The sequence below is a fragment of the Oncorhynchus tshawytscha genome, linkage group LG05, assembly GCF_018296145.1.
Source record: "Oncorhynchus tshawytscha isolate Ot180627B linkage group LG05, Otsh_v2.0, whole genome shotgun sequence".
NCBI lineage: Eukaryota > Metazoa > Chordata > Actinopteri > Salmoniformes > Salmonidae > Oncorhynchus > Oncorhynchus tshawytscha.
This window is the reverse complement of record NC_056433.1, coordinates 13193176-13217951: the sequence shown is the minus strand read 5'-3', so window position 1 is coordinate 13217951 and position 24776 is coordinate 13193176. Positions and strand designations below refer to the sequence as shown.

General features: G+C 41.5%; 1 protein-coding gene across 1 annotated transcript in view; it reads left to right on the top strand.

Moving 5' to 3' along the window:
• The first annotated feature begins 1240 nt into the window (after nt 1-1240).
• Nucleotides 1241-24776, top strand: part of lpgat1 (lysophosphatidylglycerol acyltransferase 1) — a 78077-nt gene continuing 54541 nt past the window's right edge. The window contains exons 1-2 of the mRNA XM_024419710.2: nt 1241-1767; nt 3181-3432. Coding sequence (XP_024275478.1) covers nt 3195-3432 — 238 coding nt within the window. The 5' untranslated portion in view covers nt 1241-1767; nt 3181-3194. The remainder of the gene's footprint in view (nt 1768-3180; nt 3433-24776) is intronic.

Sequence of the window (24776 nt, the reverse complement as noted above, 5' to 3'; positions counted from 1 at the left end):
CTTCCATCCCTTTACTCGGCGCTGTTCTTCACAAGACCAGCAGGGGGCGGTCAGTGACTATTGCAGAATAATGGTCGATGGTGACAAAACAAAATCATTGAACGGTAATAATGATATTTGGAACAAGTATGGATGGACGACAGTCTCTTGATCAATTTGACTTGTATGCAGCCCCTTCTGTTATTGTTACATGTCCTTCAGAAATGTATGTTTTTTTCAGTTAGGTACAGTTCATTTTATTCCACAATAGCTTCAGTGATGGACTGATGTAGGCACTGATGCTATTTATTTGTAAAAAAAAAAATACTGTTCATCATCTCTGGCTCAAAATCATTTGGTGGTCGGTGGGGACAGTCGGCACTTGCTCAAATCCAAGTTTTTGGTCAGCGTCGTCGCCATAGGGAAGATCTCAGTTGCATACTCCTCACGTCCTCTCTCCCCTCGTCTCCTTCTCAAAACCCATTGGAGGAGAAAGTCAGAGGGCAGGGAGATAATCCCATAACACAGATTCTCGCAGCAGTATGTAGGAGGGAGAGTCCTAGATATGAGAAGTATGCAGGAGGGCATGAGACGAAGGAATATGAAGTTTCGGTGGAGAAAGTTGTGGGAGTGCCCATGGGGCTGGAGATCAGAGGTGTCCGGTGAGAGAAAGGCAGGTTGAGGTTGTTGTCAGAGTAACAGAAAGTGTTGTATGCTGAAGCAATGAAGAGGGAGGTAGATGGTTACAGGGTGAGGGATCCTGAGATGATTCCTGTGAGTAGGCAGAGAGTGATGGGAAGAAAATGTGCTTCAGTAAGGTAGGTTTCTTGGCATTCATAGCTATGGTTGTCAATTGCACGGCAGAAATGGTTTGAAAGTCACAGAAAATAGATGTTATGGTGGCAGCGACAAATACTTGGGATTGCGAGGTTTTACTGCAGTACAGTTGCAGAGGGTGTTGATTGGTAGTGTTCTGTCCTCCCAGACCTTAGGTCTGGAGAAGGATTAGAGGAGATAAATTGTGGAATGGGGTGTTTCTTTGTTATATAAATATTGTTTAATTTTAAAGGGCTAATAGTTGCCAATGGAATTTTTCCCTTTCTCAAATTGTATTGTACCTTAACACAAATAAATGTATATAGGCCGTGAATGGCCTCACACTCCAATACAGTAGGTGGCAGGGGGATGCAGTTTAAATTGGATGCGATCCGCCAACATAATTCCCGAAGAAGAAGAACGACAGAGATTCTCCTCTGGTGGCCGCTGCAGTGCATAAATAGCTAGATATAATCGAACGGATTTTACAAGCTAGAGGAGCAGACGGCAGAATCTATTCAACATCACCCGATGTACGAACTGAAACGCGGCCGCCTTTGCATTAAAACAATAAAGGCGTGTTATATGGCTCTTTCATCAAGGGATTGTTGCATTTGGATTAAAAGAGACGCAAGGGATGTAGCTGGAGCTGATGCATGGCTATCCTGCTTGCGATCTACTAACGTTAGTTAGCTAACTGATGTTGCATCGATGGAATTATTCGAGTGCCATTGATTGAGAACAACCCAGCAACGCTAAAGAAGACGTTACAGTACATGGATAGCGGCGAGCTATCCGTGGCCGGAGTCTGAACGGCACATAGACAGGATGATGTATTACTCAACGTTGAAGGATCTAACATGTTAACTAAATACATGTGACTTGGTATTCATCCATTTTAAGCCAGCTATCTCTAACGTTAGCTGGCTGGTTTTATCGTCCGGCATTTGGACGGCGTGATAGTAAGATTGGGTGAGTATGATGATAAGAACATGGATGTTTAGCTAACTAGCTGACAAACCTCTGACCGTGATTTGATTTACTAGCTAATGTTAACTAGTAAGACATGATTGGCACGGAATTTGTACAAAATGTACTTAAAACCAATTGAAATGACATATCATGTTGTGAGTCACGGCGGCGTTGGCTTATTAGTTAGCTAGCCAGGTAACATTAGCCGAAACACGGTTATCCATGCAGCGTTGTAAAAACCGTTTTACCTATAACTTGTTTAGTTACATAAACTACTGGTCTAACGTTACTAGCTGGCTAACTAGTTTTTGTGGATACGTTTGCTGCTTGCTTCAGTCAGAGCACCTGGGCAAAAATTAGCTAACGAACTGGTTGACTTTCTTTCCTGGGTAAAGATTCCAACACAAAGTTAGCTATCGTTAATGTAATTACTAATTACTTTATTGTTATTATTATTTATAATAGTATTTATATCTCAATAGCTAACTAGCTAGTTACGGAAACAACTGGACGCAGAAAACGGTGTTGTAGGTTCATTCATTCAATGCAAAGAACACTTTTGGCTGGTCTCCCAAGATTTGGACTAGTGATGTGATTTGAACCCGGCGGTATCCGCCCTGTGTCCTGCTCAATGATATTAACTATGTAACGTAGAATCATGTGTAGCTATAAAACCGATTGCTGGTACATGAATTCAGAGGATAGTGCGTACGGCCCAATACATCACTGGGGCCAAGCTTCCTGCCATACAGGACCTCTATACCAGGCGGTGTCAGAGGAAGGCCCTAAAAATTGTCATTCTCCAGCCACCCTAGTCATAGACTGTCCTCTCTGCTACCACACGGCAAGCAGTACCGGAGTGCCGAGTCTAGTTCCAAGAGGCTTCTAAACAGCTTCAAGCCATAAGACTACTGAACATCTAATCAAATAACTACCCGGACTATTTGCATTGACCCCCCCCTCCCCCTATACAGCCTCGCTGATGTATTTTTATTGTTTATCTTTAATCATTTATATATATATAAATAAATAAATCTTTTTTTTTTTTAAATCAGTTTATTTTATTGAATACTTATTTATTTTTCTTTACTGCATTGTTGTTTCAGGGCGTGTAAGTAAGCATTTCACTGTAAGGCCTACACCTGTTTAAAATGTGATTATGAGCCTAGCCTCTAGAAAGACTGCTTCCCTTTTCAGGTGTCTAAATGTTACTTGTACCTAGCTTGTGTGCTCTCCAATTAAGAACGACCAAACAATATTTGTAGCCAACTACATTTATTAGCTAGCTTACAGTGTGATAGTCTTAGCTAGCCATGTTTACTTGTCAATGTCAAGTTTTTACACACATTAGAAATGCACCAGTCTGAAATGTATTTACTAGCTAGCTTACTGGTTTTCTCCCTCTTTCTACAGGAGTGTGTATCAGTATGGCACAACTTCTAGAAGGCGCCCGCAAACTGGGCTGGGTACTCTTCAACGCCTTCCTTCGTTTCATCTTTGTGTTCATCAATAACTGTGTAGCAATCCCTTCGTATTGCCTCTACTGCATTCTTCTTCAACCTCTGAGAATAATGGACAGTCGCTATTTCTGGCACATTGAAGGAATAATGTTCAAATGGATGTTGGCAATGGTGTCACTGTGGGGCTGGGTTGCAGGCTATACAGGTAAGTTGCCACACAACATGCTTTTCCTTGGCTCAGAGTTGTTTGAAACTGGGGATAGCTATGAATGCAAGGGGTATGGTGGACACGCACTATTGGTAATTAGCCTACATGGTTCAGACTGGTGTGGTGGGATCATTGTAATCAAGTTATTGAAGGCAACAACCTTTTTCAATGATTACCTGATCCCCTTTCAGGATGGTTGTATCTCAAGTGCAAGACTAATATCTACTGTCGGTAGGAACTAGGAAGTTCATGTTGAACAGGTCATCCCCCTTGTATTTGTCATGTACACCTATTTGTAAATGTTTAACCTACAGTGACTTCAGAAAGTATTCATACCCTTTGACTTATTCCACTGAATTCAAAATGGATTCAATATATTTTTATATCAGCCATTTACACACACTACCCAAGAATGACAGTGAAAACATGTTTTTTTAAAAAACATTTTTGCCAATGTCCTGAAAAGTAAATAGATATCTCATTTAAACAAAGCAAAAAAAGAAACGTCCTCACTGTTAATTGTTTATTTTCAGCAAACTTAACATGTGTAAATATTTGTATGAACATAAGATTCAACAACCGAGACATAAACTGAACAAGTTCCACAGACATGTGACTAACAGAAATGAAATAATGTGTCCCTGAACAAAGGGAGGGTCAAAATCAAAAGTAACATTCCGTATCTGGTGTGGCCACCAGCTGCATTAAATAATGCAGTGCATCTCCTCCTCATGGACTGCACCAGATTTGCCCGTTCTTGCTGTGAGATGTTACCCCACTCTTCCACCAAGGCCCCTGCAAGTTCCCGGACATTTCTGGGGGGAATGGCCCTAGCCCCCACCCTCCGATCCAACAGGTCCCAGACGTGCTCAATGGGATTGAGATCCGGGCTCTTCGCTGGCCATGGCAGAACACTGACATCCCTGTCTTGCAGGAAATCACGAGCAGTATGGCTGGTGGTGTTGTCATGCAGGAGGGTCATGTCAGGATGAGCCTGCAGGAAGGAGCCTGCAGGAAGGGTACTACATGAGGGAGGGGGATGTCTTCCCTGTAACGCACAGCATTGAGATTGCCTGCAATGACGACAAGCTCAGTCCAATGATGTTGTGACACATTGCCCCAGACCATGACGGACCCTCCACCTCCAAATCGATCCCGCTCCAGGGTACAGGCCTTGGTGTAACGCTCATTCCTTCGATGATAAACGCGAATCAGACCATCACCCCTGGTGAGACAAAATCACAACCTGTCAGTAACGAGCACTTTTTGCCAGTCCTGTCTGATCCATCGACTGTGGGTTTGTGCCCATAGGCGACGTTGCGGGTGATGTCTGGTGAGGACCTGCCTTACAACAGGCCTACAAGCCCTCAGTCCAGCCTCTCTCGGACAGTCTGAGCACTAATGATGGATTGTGCGTTCCTGTTGTAACTTGGGAAGTTGTTGCCATCCTGTCCCGCATGCAGGTGTAATGTTCAGATGTACCGATCCTGTGCAGGTGTTTACACGTGGTCTGCCACTGCGAGGACGATCAGCTGTCCGTCCTGTAGCGCTGTCTTAAGCGTCTCACAGAACGGACACTGCAATTTATTGCCCTGGTCACATCTGCAGTCATCATGCCTCCTTGCAGCATGCCTAAGGCACGTTCACACAGATTAGCAGGGACCCTGGGCATCTTTCTTTTGGTGTTTTTCAGAGTCAGTAGAAAGGCCTCTTTTTAGTGTCCTAATTTTTCATAACTGTGACCTTAATTGCCTAAGCTGTAAGCTGTTAGTGTCTTAACGAACGTTCCACAGGTGCGTGTTCATTCATTGTTTTTTTTATATTTATATATATAATATATAATATATATATTTATATATTATTTATTTATTAACCTTTTATTTTACTAGGCAAGCCAGTTAAGAACAAATTCTTATTTTCAATGATGGCCTAGGAACAGTGGGTTAACTGCCTTGTTCAGGGGCAGAACGACAGATTTGTACCTTGTCAGCTCGGGGATTCGAACTTGCAACCTTCCGGTTACTAGTCCAACGCTCTAACCACTAGGCTACCCTGCCGGTTCATTGAACAAGCATGGGACACCGTGTTTAACCTCACTGTGTTTCGTAGAAACATGTCAAATTATGTTTATAATCAATCCTCAGGTTGTTTTTATCCTAAATTATCGATATTTCAACCGGACAATAACGTAGTCAATATAAAAGGTAAACAAAGGCGCGCTCTCGGTTGTGCGCATGAATAATCTCTGGGACACTGTAGGGTTCACTCATTCAGAGTGGTCTTACTCCCTCATTTTTCAGAATATTTTTCAGAATACAAGCCTGAAACAATTTCTAAAGTCTGACATCTAGTGGAAGCCATAGGAAGTGCAATTTGATTCCTAAGTCAATGAATACTGTAATGGCATTCACTAGAAAACTACAAACATAAAAAAATCCCACTTCCTGGATGGATTTTTTCTCAGGTTTTCGCCTGCCAAATCAGTTCTGTTATACTCAGGCATTATTTCAACAGTTTTGGAAACTTTAGTGTTTCCTATCCAAATCTACCAATTATATGCATATCCTAGCTTCTGGGCCTGAGTAGCAGGCAGTTTACTTTGGGCATGCTTTTCACCCGGAGGTGAAAATAGTGCCCCCTACCCTAGTGAAGTTAAACCCTTTACAATGCAGATCTGTGAAGTTATTTGGATTTTTACGAGTTATCTTTGAAAGACAGGGTCCTGAAAAAGGGACGTTTATTTTACTGCCGAGTTTACATAAGTATTCACACCCCTGAGTCAATTTTGTAGAAGCACTTCTTGCTGCGATAACAGCTTTGAGTCATCTTGGGTATGTCTGTATCAGCTTTGCACATCTGGATTTTCTCCCATTCCTCCGTGTGGGGATTTTCTCCCATTCCTCCTTGTGGAGATTTTCTCAAGCTCTGTTAAGTTAAAAGGGGAGTGGCAGTGAACCGCAGTCTTCAAATGTTTCTACTGATTTTCAATGGGATTCTAGTCTGGGCTTTGGCTGGGCCACTCAAGGACTTTAACATTCTCGTTCTAAACCCATATCAGTGTTGCTTAGGCTGTATGCTTGGGGTCATTGTCCTGTTGGAACGTAAATCTTCGTTCCAGTCTGAGGTTTGCACTCTGAATCAGGTTCTCATTAAGGATTTGCCCTTATTTGGCTCCATTAATTGTTCTCTCTATCATTACCTGTCTTCCAGTCCCTACAGCTGAAAAGCATCCCCATAGTATGATGCTGCCACCATAACGAGCTGTGCCTGTGTTTCTTCATACATAATGCTTTTGCATTCAGGCAAAAATAGTACATTTTCTCACACCACATAATATTTTCCCTTATGCTCTGTCTTTCACGTGCCTTTTTGTAAACTCCAAGTGTGCTGTCATGTGCCTTTTATCTCAGGAGGGGCTTCCATCTGGCCACTCTCCCATGAAGACCAAATTGGTGTAGTGCTGTGGAGACCTTTTTCCCATCTCAGCCAAGGAACGCTGTAGTTCTGTCAGAGTGGTCATTGGGTGCTTGGTCACCTCCCTGACCAAGGTCCTTCTTGACCGGTTGCTCAGTCTGTTCCATATTTTTTTCAATTTCCCAATGATGGAGACTACTGTACTCTTGAACTTTAAACACTAGAAATAGTTTTATGTCCTTCCCCCAGCTATATGCCTCTTCACAATTCTATCTCAGATCTACGGACAGAACCTTTGTATAGTTTCTGCTCTGACATGCACCGTCAACTGTGGGACCTTTTTATATAGACAGGTGTTTTTCTGAACAATTGAATTGGCCACAGGTGGACTTGAATCAGGTTGTAGTGACATCTTAAGGATGATCAAAGGAAATTGGATGCCTCTGAGCTAAAGTTGGAGTGTCATAGCAAAGGCATGTGAATACTTATGTAGTAGAGATTTCTATATTTAGGTTTCAATAAAATTGCAAACATTTCTAAGCATGTTTTCACTTTGTCATTATGGGATAGTGTGTGTATGTGTGTGGAAGAAGAGGCAATTTAATCCATTGTGTTTGGTCTGTAATGCAACAAAATGTGGAATAAGTCAAGGGGTATGCATACTTTTATGAAGGCAATTATTATACACAATTTTTGTTGCAGACTACACTGCTGCTTCCTGTCTTTATCACATGCTCAAATAGTATGGAAGTCTGTATAGTACAGCGTGTGTAATAACTTTGCTATATAGTGCATTCAGAAAGTATTCAGTCTACTTTTTCCAGTACTTTTTTTAACGTTACAGCCTTGTATAAAAAAAATTGATTACATTTTTGTTTTCCTCATCAATCTATGCACAAAACCCCATAATAACAATGGTCACTCTGGCAGAGCTCCAGAGTTCCTCTGTGGAGATGGGAGAACCTTCCAGAAGGGTTGCTCCATCTCTGGATGCACTCCACCAATCAGGCCTTTTATGGTAGAGTGGCCAGACGGAAGCCACTCCTCAGTAGAAGGCACATGACCGCCCACTTGGAGTTTGCCAGAAGGCACCTAAAGGACTTTGACCATGAGAATCAAGATTCTCTGGTCTGATGAAACCAAGATTGAACTATTTGGCCTGAATGCCAAGCATAACGTCTGGCAGAAACCTGGCACCATCCCTACGGTCAAGAGTGGTGGCAGCATCATGCTGTGGGGGATGTTTTTGAGTCAGAATTGAGGGTAAGATGAACGGAGGGAAGTACAGAGATCCTTGACGAAAACCTGCTCCAGAGAGCTCAGGACCTCAGACTGGGGCCAATATTCTCCTTCCAACAGGACAACTACTCTCAGCATACAGCAAAGACAACGCAGGGTTGGCTTCAGGAAATGTCTCAATGTCCTTGAGTGGCTCAACCAGAGCCTGAATTTGAACCCGATCAAACATCTTTGGAGAGACCTGAAAATAGGTGTGCAGCGCGCTCTCCATCCAACCTGACAGAGCTTTAGAGGATCTGTAGATAAGAATGGGAGAAACTCTCCAAATACAGGTGTGCCAAGCTTGTAGCGTCATACCCATGAAGACTCGAGGCTGTAATCGCTGCCAAAGGTGCTTCAACGAACTAAAGGGTCTGAATACTTATGTGATGTTTCAGTTTTTTTCAAACATTTCCAAACCTGTTTTTGCATCATTATTTTTGTGTGTAGATTGATGAACAAAACAATCTAATACATTTTAGAATAAGGCTGTAACGTAACAATGTGGGGGGGGGGGAGGAATCAATGGGGCTGAATACTTTCTGATGGCACTGTAGGTGTGTTTTTCCCCTCGGCACTCTTTACTAGAGGTCGACCGATTAATCGGAATGGCCGATTTAATTAGGGCCCATTTCAAGTTTTCATAACAATCGGTAATTTTGGACGCCGATTAAAAAAATATGTATAATTTGTATTTTTTTTACACCTTTTTATTTAATCTTTATTTAACTAGGCAAGTCAGTTAACACATTCTTATTTTCAATGATGGCCTAGGAACGGTGGGCTAGGTCACAAATCAGAAAAGCAATCAAATTAATCGTTTACCTTTGATCTTCGGATGTTTTCACTCACGAGACTCCCAGTTACACAACAAATGTTCCTTTTGTTCCATAAAGAATTTTTTTTACCCAAAATACCTCCGTTTGTTTGTTGCGTTATTTTCAGAAATCCACAGGAAAGAGCGGTCACAACAACGCAGACATATAATCCAAATAATATCCATAAAGTCCACAAACATGTCAAATGTTTTTTAATATCAATCCTCATGTTTTTAAAATATATATTCGATAATATATCAACCTAGTGTGTAGGTTTTTCAATAACAGCGGGAGAAACAATGGCTGCTTTACTCAGTTGCGCAAAACTCACTCTGAGCCCCCACCTATCCACTTACGCTCATTTTTCAAAATAAAAGCCGGAAACTGTCAAGACTGACACCTTAGGGAAGCCATAGAAAAAGGAATCTGGTTGATTTCCCTTTTAAATGGAGGATAGGCATGCATAGGAACAAATAGGTTTCAAAATAAGAGGCACTTCCTGATTGGATTTTCCTCAGGCTTTCGCCAGAAATATCAGTTCTGTTATACTCAGACAATATTTTTACAGTTTTGGAAACTTTAGTGTTTTCTATTCTAAACTGACAATTATATGCATATTCTAGTTCCTGGGGCTGAGAAATAGGCCATTTCAAATGGGTACGTTTCTTTAGCCAAAAACAAAAATACTGCCCCCTACACACAAAGGTTAACTGCCTCGTTCAGGGGCAGAACGACAGATTTTTTTACCTTGTCAGCTCAGGGATTCAATCTTGCAACCTTGCGGTTAACTAGTCCAACGCTCTAACCACCTGCCTCACGAGGAGCCCGCCTGTTACGCGAATGCAGTAAGAAGCCACGGTAAGTTGCTAGCTAGCATTAAACTTAATCAATCATAATCACTAGTTAGAACTACACATGGTTGATGATATTACTAGTTTATGTAGCGTGTCCTGCGTTGCATATAATCGATGCAGTGCGCTTTCGCGAAAAAGTACTGTTGCTACAACGTGTACCTAACCATAAACCCCAATGCCTTTTTTTAAATCAATACAAAGAAGTATATATTTTTAAACCTGCATATTTAACGAAAATGAAATCCAGGTTAGCAGGCAATATTAACCAGGCAAAATTGTCACTTCTCTTGTGTTCATTGTACGCAGAGTCGGTATATTCAACAATTTGGGCCGCCTGGCTCATTGCAAACTAATTTTCCAGAATTTTACGGAATTGACATTGAAGGTTGTGCATTGTAACAGGAATATTTAGACTTATGGATGCCACCCGTTAGATAAAATACGGAACGGTTCCTTATTTCACTGAAAGAATAAACGTCTTGTTTTCGAAATGATAGTTTCCGGATTCGACCATATTAATGACCTAAGGCTCGCATTTCTGTGTGTTATTATATTATAATTAAGTCTATGATTTGATAGAGCAGTCTGACTGAGCGATGGTAGGCACCCGCAGGCTCATAAGCATTCATTCAAACAGCACTTTTGGGTATTTTGCCAGCAGCTCTGCTGTTTGACTTCAAGCCTATCAACCCCCGAGATTAGGCTGGTGTAACCGATGTGAAATGGCTAGCTAGTTAGCGGGGTGCGCTCTAATAGCGTTTCAAACGTCACTCACTCATTCATATATCCTTATGTACATATTCTTTATCCCCTTACACTGTGTATAAGACAGTAGTTTTTTTGGAATTGTTAGTTAGATTACTTGTTCGTTATTACTGCATTGTCGGAACTAGAAGCACAAGCATTTCGCTACACTCGCATTAACATCTGCTAACCATGTGTATGTGAGAAATAAAATTTGATTTGACTTGGAGTGGTTGTTCCCCTTGCTCTGCATGGGTAACGCTGCTTCGAGGGTGGCTGTTGTCGTTCCTGGTTCGAGCCCAGGTAGGGGCGAGGAGAGGTACGGAAGCTATACTGTTACACTGGCAATACTAAAGTGCCTATAAGAACATCCAATAGTCAAAGGTTAATGAAATACAAATGGTATAGAGAGAAATATTCCTATAATAACTACAACTTAAAACTTCTTACCTGGGAATATTGAAGACATGTTAAAAGGAACCACCAGCTTTCATATGTTCTCATGTTCTGAGCAAGGAACTTAAACGTTAGCTTTTTTACATGGCACATATTGAACTTTTACTTTCTTCTCCAACACTTTTGTTTTTGCATTATTTAAAACAAATTGAACATGTTTTATTTATTTGAGGCTAAATTGATTTTATTGATGTATTATATTAAGTTAAAATAAGTGTTCATTCAGTATTGCTGTAATTGTCATTTACAAATAGTTTTTTTAAATCGGCCGATTTTAATCGGTATCGGCTTTTTTTGTCCTCCAATAATCGTATCGTGTTGAAATCATAATCGTTCGACCTCTACTCTTTACTCGTTCCCTCCTTTCAATTGGGTGTCTGGGAGCCACGTTGCTCTCTGAGAGCAAAATCTTTACAAAGAAATGAACATGGCCTGCTGATAAATAATACATAGGCGTCTGCTTCTAGAACACCTGGGCTTGTTTTTGCAACTTGTGTAATGGGACCTTGATGAGCATATTGCAGATGAGGTTACCCCTGTACCAAGGCAGGTAAGCTAAGAGCTTGCTGAACAGCTGGGATAGTACCTTGTCCTTGTTGGAGTCTGTGACTGGACTGCCTATGCACAACGGGGGTTTTCCTGACTTCTTCATGCCCCATCCTCCACATATGACAAATGTTTACACAAGGTCAGTAGTTACTTACAGGTCTGTTACTTTAAGGAACAGGTAAATGACTGCTAAAGCTGCCGTGAGTCGTAGGCTCTTGCGTGACTCATTGCTGCAGCCACTCAAGTCCTTGTCAACATAATTACTGTCACTTATCTACGCCTGGTTAAAGGAGAATTTTGGGAAAGTACTGTGTTTGGGAGAAAAGTGAGGGCGGTAGCAATTTTATATATAATTTTTAAATTATACGTTGTGGTGCAGTGTGTCTAAGATCTGGACCTGTATATTTTTACTACTCTCCCAACCACAAATTTTCAATAGCCTACAGTGCCTTCAAAGTTTTTCACACCCCTTGACTTTTTAAAAATTGTCTTACAGGCTGAAATTTAAAATGGATTAAATTGAGTTTGTCACTAATGTCAGTGGAATTTATTTTTACTAATTTAAAAATAACCAATGAAATGTCTTGAGTTAACTTGGAACTCCCTCTCCCGGATCCGGGAGAATTGTCACCAACTGACACTAATTAGCATAACGCAAAGGACAAAAAATATTACTAGAAAATATTCATGAAATCACAAGTGAAATATAGTGAAACACAGCTTAGCCTTTTGTTAATCACCCTGTCATCTCAGATTTTGAAATGATGCTTTACAGCCAAAGCAAGACAAGCATTTGTGTAAGTTTATCGATAGCCTAGCTTAGCATGATTCCTAGCTAGCAGCAGGCAACTTGGTCACAAATCAGAAAAGCAATCAAATTAAATCGTTTATCTTTGAGCTTTGGATGTTTTCACTCACGAGACTCCCAGCTAGACAGCAAATGTTGAATTTTGTCCCATAAAGGTTAATTATTATAGCCGAAATACCTCCATTTGTACTTCACATTTGATTGAGAAATCCACCGGAAACTGCAGTCACGACAACGCCGAAAAATATTCCAAATTAGATCTATAATATCGACAAACATGGCAAACGTTTTTTATAATCAATCCTCAAGGTGTTTTTCCCCACATACAACTTTATCTGTAAGGTCCCTCAATCGAGCAGTGAATTTCAAACACAGGTTCAACCACAAAGACCAGGGAGTTCTTCCAATGCCTTGCAAAGAAGGGCACCTAGGGGTAAAAATAAAAAGCAGACATTGAATATCCCTTTGGACATGGTGAAGTAATTAATTATACTTTGGATGGTGTCTCAATACATCCAGTCACTACAAAGATACAGTATTACTCACTAAAGTAATACTGCAAAAAACGTAAGTAATTTAACTTTTTGTCCAGAATATGAAGTGTTATGTTTGTGGCAAATCGATACAACTCATTACTGAGGACCACTCTCCATATTTTCAAGTATAGTGGTGGCTGCATCATGTTATGGGTGTGCTTGTAATCGTTAAAGCACCGGGGAGTTTTAAAGGATAAAAATTAAACCGATTTGAGCTAAGCACAGGCAAAATCCCAGACACTGTGAGATGAATTCACCTTAAAGCAGGATATTAACATAAAACAAAATGCCAAATCTACACTGGAGTTGCTTACCAAGAAATCGGGGAATGTTCCTGAGTAGCCGAGCTACAGTTTGGACTTAAATCTACTTGAATCCATGGCCAGACCTGAAAATGGTTGTCTAGCGATGATCAACAATCAATTTGACAGAGCTTGAAGAATTAAAAAAATTATAATAGGCAAATGTTCCACAATAACGTTGTCATTATGGGGTATTGTGTGTAGCTGGGTGGGGGGGAGAACTATTTAATAAATTTTAAATTCTGGTTGTGAAATAAGTCTGTATAAATACTTCCTGACGGCACTGTATATATCACACGGGTGGTATTCCCATCAGCCATCCAACCTGTCATCCTCCTCCCTCTTCTCTCCATTATGGTCGGCATTCTTAGACTGTTGAGAAAGTTTCAATGCTGACACTGAAAACCACAATACTGAGTTTGTATTTCAGCCCAACAGCACTGCCACTGAGGGCTGCGGAAATGTGGCAGGTTGCCTAGCAGTTATAGCGTTGAGCCAGTAACCAAAATGTTGACTGTTAGAATATCCAAACCGACAATGTAAAATATATATATAATAATCTGTGTCCTTGAGCAAGTCATTTAACCCTAATTGCTCCAGGCTAGCGACTGATCATGGCTGACCCTGGTCAGGGTCCCACCGTCCGAGGGTGTTTCGGTGGGGGACTTGGGATATGCAAAACAAAATAAAAAGTGATCACACTTGTACGTGTGAAACAGGATAAATATAAACACCCACCAAATTGTTACGTTTTTACACCCTTATTCTAAAATTGAATCAATTGTTTGTTTTCCTCATCAATCTACACCCAATACCCCATAATGACAAAGCAAAAACAATTCTTTAGATTTTTTGGTGCTAATTTATTTTAAAAATGATCACACTTAAACAAGTATTCAGACCCTTCACTCAGTACTTTGTTGAAGCACCGTTGGCTGCGATGACTACAGCTTCGAGTCTTATTGGGTATGGCGCTACAAGCTTGGCACACCTGTTTTTGTTGCATTTCTCCCATTTTCTTCTCTGCAAATCCTCTGAAGCTCTGTCAGGTTGGATGGGGAGCAATGCTGCACAGCTATTTTCTGGTCTCTCCAGATATGTTTGATCGGGTTCAAGTCTGGGCTCTGGCTGGGCTGCTCAAGGACATTTAGAGACTTCTCCCGAAGCCACTCCTGCATTGTCTTTGCTGTGTGCTTTGGGTCGTTGTCCTGTTGGATGTTGAACCTTCGCCCCAGTCTGAGGTCCTGAGTGCTCTGGAGCAGGTTTTCATCAAGGACCTCTCTGTACTTTTCTCTGTTCATCTTTCTCTTGATCCTTACTAGCCTCCCAGTCCCTACCGCTGAAGAACATCCCCACAGCATGATGCTGCCACCACCATGCTTCACAGTAGAGATGGTGCCAGGTTTCCTCCAGACGTGACGCTTGGCCTTCAGGCCAAAGAGTTCAATCTTGGTTTCATCAGAACAGGGAATCTAGTTTCCTATGGTCAGAGTCCTTTAGGTGCCTTTTGGCAAACTCCAAGTGGGCTGTCGTGTTCTTTTTTTACTGAGGAGTGGCATCCGTCTGGCCACTCTACCATAAAGGCCTGATTGGTGGAGTGCTGCAGAGATGGTTGTAGTTCTGGAAGGTTCATCTACACAGAGGAACTCTGGAGCTCTGTTAGTGACCATTAGGTTCTTGGTTTTCCTCCCTGACCAAGGCCCTTCTCCCCCGATTGCTCAGTTTGGCCGGGCAGCCAGTTCTAGGAAGAGCCTTGGTGGTTCCAAACTTCTTCCATTTAATATTGATAGAGGCCACTGTGTTCTCGGACTTCAATTCTGATACATCTCAAGGATGATCGTAGAAAGAGGATGCACCTGAGCTCAATTTCTAGTCTCATAGCAAAGGTTCTGAATACTTATGTACGTTACAGTACCAGTCAATTGTTCAGACACCTACTCATTCCAGGCTTTTTATATTTTCACTATTTTCTACATTGTAGAATAGTAGTGAAGACATCAAAACTATGAAATAACACATGGAGTCATGTAGTAACCAAAAAAATATAATTATATTTGAGATTGTTCAAAGTAGCCACCCTTTGTCTTGATTACACCTTTGCGCACACTTGGCATTCTCTCAACCAGCTTCATGAGGTAGCCACCTGGAATGCATTTCAATTAACAGGTGTGCCTTGTTAAGTACATTTGTGGATTTTCTTTCCTTAATGCATTTGCGCCAATCGGTTGTGTTGCGACAAAGGGGTGGCATACAGAAGATAGCTTATTTGATCTGTTACTGCCATAGTAAGGACTTGGTCTTTCACATAATAGGGCTAAGAGAAATGACAGACCATTACTTTAAGACATGAAGGTCAGTCAATCCGGAAAATGTTAAGCACTTTGAAAGTGCAGTCGCAAAAACCATCAAGCTCTATGATGAAACTGGCTCTCATGAGGACCGCCACAGGAAAGGAAGACCCAGAGTTACCTCTGCTGCAGAGGATAAGTTCATTAGAGTTAACTGCACCTCAGATTGTATCCCAAATAAAGAGTTCAAGTAACAGACACATCTCAACATCAACTGTTCAGGGGAGACTGTGTGAATCAGTCCTTCGTGGTCAAATTGCTGCAAAGAAACCACTACTAAACGACACTAATAAAAACAACGGACTTGCTTGGGCCAAGAAACACGAGCAATGGACATTAGACTGGTGGAAATCTGTCGTTTGGTCCGACGAGTCCAAATTTGTGATTTTTGGTTCCAACCACTTTGTCTTTGTGAGACGCAGAGTAGGTGAACAGATGATCTCTGCATGTGTGGTTCCCACCGTGAAGCATGGAGGAGGTGTGACGTGTGAGCGGTGCTTTGCTGGTGACACTGTTATTTATTTAGTTTTCAAGGCACACATAACCAGCATTGCTACCACAGCATTCTGCAGCGATATGCCATCCCACCTGGTTTGCACTTAGTCCCACTCAATGATGGGAAATGATGTAAATATATCACTAGCCACTTTAAACAATGCTACCTTATATAATGTTACTTACCCTACATTATTCATCTCATATGCATACGTAGATACTGTACTCTATATCATCGACTGCATCCTTATGTAATACATGTATCACTAGCCACTTTAACTATGCCACTTGGTTTACATACTCATCTCATATGTATATACTGTACTCGATATCATCTACTGTATCTTGCCTATGCTGCTCTGTACCATCACTCATTCATATATCCTTATGTACATATTCTTTATCCCCTTACACTGTGTATAAGACAGTTTTTTGGAATTGTTAGTTAGATTACTTGTTCGTTATTACTGCATTGTCGGAACTGGAAGCACAAGCATTTCGCTACACTCGCATTAACATCTGCTAACCATGTGTATGTGACAAATAAATTTGATTTGATTTGTTTTTCAATAGGATAGTGACCAAAAACACACCTCCAGGCTGTGTAAGGGCTATTTGACCAATAAGGAGACTGATGGAGTGCTGCATCAGATGGCCTGGCCTCCACAATCACCTGACCTCAACCCAATTGATATTGTTTGTGCTAAGTTGGACCGCAGATTGCTGGAAAAGCAGCCAACAAGTGCTCAGCATATGTGGGAACTCCAAGATTGTTGGAACATTTTTCAATGAGCTTGTTGAGGGAATGCCAAGAGTGTGCAAAGTGTTTTTTTTTTGGTACTTAAACTTAATATGAAAGAGTGCACTGTGCATTGTCATCAAGCAGTGATTTTTATCTGTGGAAACCCTAGTGGGAAAATGTGCATATTTTCTTTATGCGGGTTATAGAATATTCTAATGGTAAATCTGCCAATTGGCTGGAAACCTAGCTTCAGAAACCATTTGAAAAGCAGGAAATCTTTCAGATTGTCATCTTTTAAAGCCCAACCGTTAGATTAATTATGCCACATACAATGTCATTGTAATTAATCATTTTATGTAGGTCTTTGCTTAAATGTTGGACTTAATTATGAGGCTAAGTCCATCTGCATTCTCAGTGAAAGCTGATATTCCATTTTCTCCAATAAAAGTCTAAATGGGTTGGTTTCAAGCATTGGATCTGCAAGAGTTTGGAGCAGATTGGGAGTTTCATTTTGGGAGTAAAGACTTCCTGACTCACTGTGGAGGAGGGTTTGTTTTTATCTTCATGGGAGTCTCGGCGTTCCTAGGAAACCAAATAAACTCCAAAACCACAGTTTATGCTCTTCTCCTCCCTCACTCAATCAGCTAACCCTGTTAAAAACAAACTCCATTAATGGGAGAGATGAGGCAAGAGGAGGGTTTATTTGCTCAGCACTGACTGGGCGGAGATCCAGTAGCTATGTATGATAGCTCTAGGGCAGGTTTTCCCTGTCAAAGATGAGATCACTTCTTTTCTGAAAAGAGGTTTCAACTTGCTATTTTCATTAATGGACAGGCTAGCATGCTGTTCAAACAGTTGGAGATGGACAGAAGGGTGTGTTTATAACAATTCAACTGTTCTCCTTGTTAGCTAGCAAATACAGTGCAATGAATTTCAATTTTAAAAAATCTACACAATGCCACAGCATTTTTGCAAATGTATTTAAGATAAACACCTTATTTACATAAGTATTCAGACCCTAGGCTATTTGACTCAATTGAGCTCAGGTGCATCCTGTTTCCATTTATCATCCTTGATGTTTCTACAGCTTGATTGGAGTCCACCTGTGTTAAATTCAATTGATTGGTCATGATTTGGAAAGGCACACACCTGTCTATAAGGTCCCATAGTTGAGTGCGCATATCGGGGCCTCCCGGGTGGCGCAGTGGTTAAGGGCGCTGTACTGCAGCGCCAGCTGTGCCATCAGTCTCTGGGTTCGCGCCCAGGCTCTGTCGTAACCGGCCGCTACCGGGAGGTCCATATGCAGCATTGAAGATCCCCCAAGAACACAGTGGCCTCCATTCTAAAATGGAAGAAATTTGGACCCACCGAGAGCTGGCCAAACTGAGCAATCGGGGGAGAAGAGCCTTGGTCAGGGGGGTGACCAAGAACCTGGTGGTGACTCTGACAGAGCTGTAGAGTTCCTGGAGATGGGAGAACCTTCCAGAAGCACCACCATCTCTGGAGCACTCCACCAATCAGGCCTTTATGGCAGAGTGGCCAGACAGAAGCCACCCCTCAGTAAAAGGCACATGACAGCCTGCTTGGAGTTTGCCAAAAGGCACATAAAGGCTCTGACCATGAGAAACAAGATCCTCTGGTCTGATGTGACCAAGATTGAACTATTTGGCCTGAATGCCAAACAGTTGCAGCATCATGCTGTGGGGATGTTTTTCAGTGGCAGGGACTGAGAGACTAGTCAGGATAGAGGGAAAGATGAACAGAGTACAGAGGTCCTTGAAGTCCTGAGCACTCTGGAGCAGGTTATCTGACTGTGGCGAAGGTTCACCTTCCAACAGGACAGTGACTTGAACCTATCAAACATCTCCAGAGACCTGAAAATAGCTGTGTATGGGGAGCGTCACTGCAATCTGACAGTTTGAGAGGATCTGCAGAAAAGAATGGGATGAACTCCCCAAATACAGGTGTGCCAAGATTGTAGCGTCATAACCAAGAAGACTTGGGGCTGTATTCGCTGCCAAAGATGCTTCAACAAAGTACTGAGTAAATTGTCTGAATAGTTATGTAAATATGACATGTTTTTTTATAATACATATGTAGATTGATGAGGGGGGGAATGTTTTAACCCATTTTAGAATAAGGCTGTAACGTAACAATGTTGATAGAGTCAAGGTGACTAAATACTTTCTGAATGCACTGTAGATCCAAGTTGGCTAAACTTGAAATACAGTGCAGTGAAAATATTTGTCCCGCTCTAATTTTCTCTACTTTTACATATTTTTGATTCTTAATGTTCAGTTCTTTAACCAAAACCTAATATCAGATCAAGTGTACCTGAGTAAACAAAACAATTATACTGAATTAAAATATAAACGCAACATTTCTAACATTTTACTGCCTTACAGTTCGTATAAGGAAATCGGTCAATGTTAAATATATAAATTAGGCCCTAATCTATGGATTTCCCATGACTGGCAATACAGATATGCATCTGTTGCTTATCATAGTTAAGGTCGTGGATCAGAAAACCAGTCCGTATCTGTTGTGACCACCATTTCCCTCATGCAACAGAACGTCATCTCCTTTGCATAGAGCTGATCAGGCTGTTGATTGAGGCCTGTGGAGTGTTCCAACTCTTAAATGGCTATGCGAAGTTGCTGAATATTGGCTGGACCTGGAACACTCTGTTGTGCACTTTGATCCAGAGAATCCCAAACATACTCAATGGGTAACATGTCTGAGTATGCAGGACACTGACGAACAGATTTTTTAAAAATCTTCCAGAAATTGTGGACAGATCCATGCGACATGCATTATGTTGAAACATGAGTTGCTTGCGGCAGTGGCCCTCAGGATCTCGTCACGGTGTCTCTGCATCCAAACTGCCATAGATAAAATCCAATTGTGTTTGTTGTCCATAGCTTATGCCTGCCCATACCATAACCCCACCACCATGGGGCACTCTGTTCACAACGTTGACATCAGCAAACCGCTCGACCACACGATGCCATTCACGTGGTTGTGAAACCGGTGGACATACTGCCAAATTCTCTAAAATGATGGAGGCGGCTGATGGTAGAGAAACTAACATTAGATTCTCTGGCAACCGCTCTGGTTGACGTTCCTGCATTTTGCATGCCAATTGCACGCTCCCTCAACTTGAGACATTTGTGGCATGGTGTTCGTGGCCTTTTGTTGTCCCCAGCACAATGTGCACCTGTGTAATGATCATGCTGTTTAATCAGATTCTTTATCTGTCACAGTTGTTAGGTGGATGGATTATCTTGGCGAAGGAGAAATGCTCTATATTAGGATCTTCCTCGGGTCCACACAACATGAAACACATAATACAGAACATTAATAGACAACCGCTCAGGGACAGAACTACATCAATTTAAAAATGTTACACGTAGCCTACATATCAATACATACACACAAACTATGTAGGTCAAATAGGGGAGATGTGTTGTCGTGAGTTTTGTTTTATTAAACCAGGTTTGCTGTTCATTTGAGCAATATGAAATGGGAGTTCCATGCAATAAGGGCTCTATATAATACTGTACGGTTTCTTGAATTTGTTGTTTTGGAAGTGTGAAAAGACCCCTGGTGGCATGTCTGGTGCGGTAAGTGTGTGTCAGAGCTTTGCTTAAGTTGACTGCAAACCATTTGGAATTTTCTACACTTCTAAAAATAAGTGATGCAGTCGGTCTCTATTCATAGCCGAGAGAATTGCATGCATCGTATTTATATTAGCCCTTTGATTATTAAAAAAAAAGAGCAAGACGTGCCGATCTTTCCTGGTCCAGCTGCAACTTAACTAGGTCTGTCCTTGCAGCACTCGACCACACAACTGGGCAATAATCAATATTAGACTAAACTAGAGCATGCCGTACTTGCTTTTTGGAGTGTGCATCTCTTTATTACGGACAGACCTCTCCCCCTCTTTACAACCATTGAATTTATATGTTTTGACCATGACAGTTTATAATCTAAGGTAACACCAAGTAGTTTAGTCTCACCTTGTTTAACAGCCACAACATTCATTACCAGTTTTAGATGATCTGGACCTGTTTATTACTGGCCACCCATTCCAAAACAGACTGCATTCTTTAAGGGGTTCAGTGACTTAATTAGCTCTGTTGCTGATGCATATATGGTTGAATCATCACCATACATTGGGACACATGCTTTGTTTAATGTCAATAGCAAAAATAGAAAAGAGAATAGGGCCGAGAGAGCTGCTCTGCAGTACGCCACATTTAACATGTTTGACAAGAAGCTTCTATTCAAGAAACCCCTTTGAGTTCTATTGGATAGCTCTGAAGCCACAATATGGCAGAAGTTGAAAAGCCTTAACACGTTTTCGCACTGAAATTTAACAGTACAGCTCCCACAATCTTATTATTCTAAATTTACTTTAACCAATCATCATCATTTGTGTCACTGCAGTACATGTTAAGTGTCATTCTCTATAAGCATGCTAAAAGTCTAAGTTTTTATGTATAAATAGTATTGTATTTGGTCTAACACAATTTTTTCCAACAGTTTGCTAACCCTAACCCAAGCTGATGGGCCTGCTGTTAGAACCAGTAAAGGCCACTTTACCACTCTTTGGTAGCGGAATGACTTTGCCTTCCCTCCAGGCCTGAAGACAACTTTTCTCTAGGCTCAGATTATATGACAGATGCTAGTCGCTATTAAAAGTAATCTTGTTTAAAATTACATGTATTTTTTTACCTTAAAAAAAAGCAGGGTGGAAATACGACCTGTCATATGACTTCCTCTGCACCCTGTCACCCCACTAAGCACTCCCTGTCACACCACCCCACTAAGCACTCCCTATCACCCCACCCCACTAAGCACTCCCTGTCAGGTGCTCTAGTACAGTGGTTCCCAAACTGTGGCGTGCTCCCTTTTGGGGGGCTGGCTGGCTGACTCCAGCTTTCAACTTATTCTTGAAAGTTGTGATAGTAGAATGCACAGTTCTTGTGCCCATAGAAATACACATGGCGCGGGATCTTCCCCATTGCTGGAAGGATGGCCTGAGTGAGAAAGTTAGGGAACCCCTACCCCAGTAGGCCGAGGCGGGTACCCCAGGAGGCCGGCAGGAGGGGATTATGTTGCCACTGACAGCGCAGCCAATGACTGGCTGGTCCAGTGGAAAAAATATTAGTATTATCAGAACGGTGGCAGTGATCTTAGTTTTCTTTTTTTCCCTTTTTTTTCTTTTTTATTCCGCTAGCATAGAATGCTGGAAGATCGTATACTATGTGCCTTGAGACTGACTCATGATCAGAAATGTTGACTTTGGTCACATTGGTTGTTCCGTAGTATCGTGGAAGTTTCCCCATTGAACGTAGTGTGGCCATGCAGCTTTTTATTTTTGTATATTAATTTGACAAATCTGACCTGTTGTCAGCCATTATTTTTGTCGCAATAGATGAATTGTAATGTTGTGAACAAGCAAGCTCTAGTAGCCTGTATTAGGCTGAAATTAAAACCCATTTGTTTAGAAACATGGATTTTACATGAACTCTGCATGGGCATTCCTGGGCTGGTGACAATTGGCCGTATTTAATCTGTAGCAGGACGTGGTGATCCTGACCTGATTTTGGTCTCTAGTCCTATTTATTCAACCCAGGAATTGGTTGCATTGTCCTGTCCTGTAACTATGAACATTGACCCGCTCTACTTTGCACAAATTGCGTCTGATAGCCCCCATGTTAATTCATACAAATGTGTGGAAATCAACATGGCACGGGATGTTCCCCAATGCTAGAAGGGGGGGCCTGGGTGAGAAAGTTTGGGAGCCCCTGCCGTAGTAGACCGAGACAGGTGCCCAGGTAAGGGCCCGGTGATATGGCCTAAAACTCATCTGGATTTTTTTTTCAAACTGATCGGTGATTTACTTATATATATTATATATAATAGTGTTGGTTCTCTCTCTGTGTGTGTGCACACACAGAGAGAACCAGTCAGAAGTTGACACACCTACTCATTCAAGGGGTTTTCCTTATTTGTTACTATTTTCTGCATTGTAGAATAATAGTGAAGACATAAACTATGAAATGACACATGCAATCATTTAGTAACCAAAGTGAAGAATCTCAAATATAAAATATATTTTGATTTGTTTAAAAGTAGCCAACCTTTGTCTTGATTACAGCTTTGCACATTCTCTCAACCAGCTTCATGAGGTCGTCACCTGGAATGCATTTCAATTGACAGGTGTGCCTTCTTAAAAGTACATTTGTGGAATTTCTTTCCTTAATGTGTTTGAGCCAATCAGTTGTGTTGTGACAATAAAGGGGTGGCATACAGAAGATGGCCCTAGGGGCAGCAGGGTAGCCTAGTGGTTAGTGTTGGACTAGTAACCGAAAGGTTGCAAGTTCGAATCCCCGAGCTGGCAAGGTACAAATCTGTCGTTCTGCCCCTGAACAGGCAGTTAGCCCACTGTTCCTAGGCCGTCATGGAAAATAAGAATTTGTTCTTAACTTGCCTAGTAAAATAAAGGTAAAAAATTTGCTAAAAGACCCAAGTCCTTACTATGGCAAGAACAGATCAAATAAGCAAAGAGAAACAACAGTCCATTTAAGACCTGGTCAGTCAATATGAAATTTTGAAAGTTTATTCAAGTGCAGTTGCAAAAATTAAGCGCTATGATGAAACTGTCTCTCATGAGGACCGCCACAGGAAAGGAAGACCCAGAGTTACCGCCGCTGCAGAGGATAAGTTAATTAGAATTACTCTACATAATATTTCCGCCCAAATAAATGCTTCACGGAGTTCAAGCAACAGACACATCTCAACATCAACTCTTCAGAGGAGACTGTTTGTTTGAATCAGGCCTTCGTGGTCAAATTGCTGCGAAGAAACCACTACTAAAGGACACCAACAAGAAGAGACCTGCTTGGGCCTAGAAACACAAGCAATGGACATTAGACCGGTGGAAATCTGTCATTTTAGTCTGAGTTGAAATTTGTGATTTTTGCTTCCAACCGCCGTGTCTTTGTGAGACGCAAAGTTGGTGAACAGATCTCCTCTTGTGGTTCCCACCGTGAAACATGGAGGAGGTGGTGTGATGGTGTGGCTGTGCTTTGCTGGTGACACTCAGTGATTTATTTAGAATTCAAGGCACACATAACCAGCATGGTCTCACAGTATTCTGCTGCGATACGCCATCCCATCTGGCTTGCACTTAGTGGGACTATCATTTTGTTTTTAAACAGGACAATGACCCATCACACCTCCAGGCTGTGTAAGGGCTATTTGACCAAGAAGGAGAGTGATGGAGTGCTGCATCACATGACCTGGCCTCCACAATCACCCGACATCAACTGAATTGAGATGGTTTGGGTTGAGTTTTACTAGGCAAGTCAGTTAAGAATAAATTCTTATTTACAATGACGGCCTACACCGGCCAAATCCAGACGGCGCTGGGCCAATTTTGCACTCACCTATGGGACTCCCAATCACGTCCGGTTGTGATACAGCCTGGATTCATACCAGGGTGTCTGTAGTGATGCCTCTAGCACTGAGATGCAGTGCCTTAGACCGCTGCATCTACTTAGAAGCATTTCTCATGAAGCTGGTTGAGAGAATGTCAAGAGTGTGCAAAGCTGTCATCAAGGCAAAGGGTGGCTACTTTGAAAAATCTCATAACATATTTTGATTTAAAATTTTGGTAACTACATGATTCCATATGTTATTTCAAAGTGTTGATGTCTTCACTATTATTATGTAGGAAAACCCATGAATGAGTAGGTGTGTCCAAACTTTTGACTGTGTTTGTGTATATGTATATCATTTTAATGCTTTCTCTTAATAAACTTTGTTGTACAATTTAAGGTCAAATCCACTGCATTTAAAACAGTCAGCCATTATTTAATGTATTCAGAGCTTGTGTAATCATACAGAGGCTGAATATATTCCTTCCACAACCATACGACTGACTCACTTGTAATTTAATTATTATATCAAAATAGTTGTACCTGCTT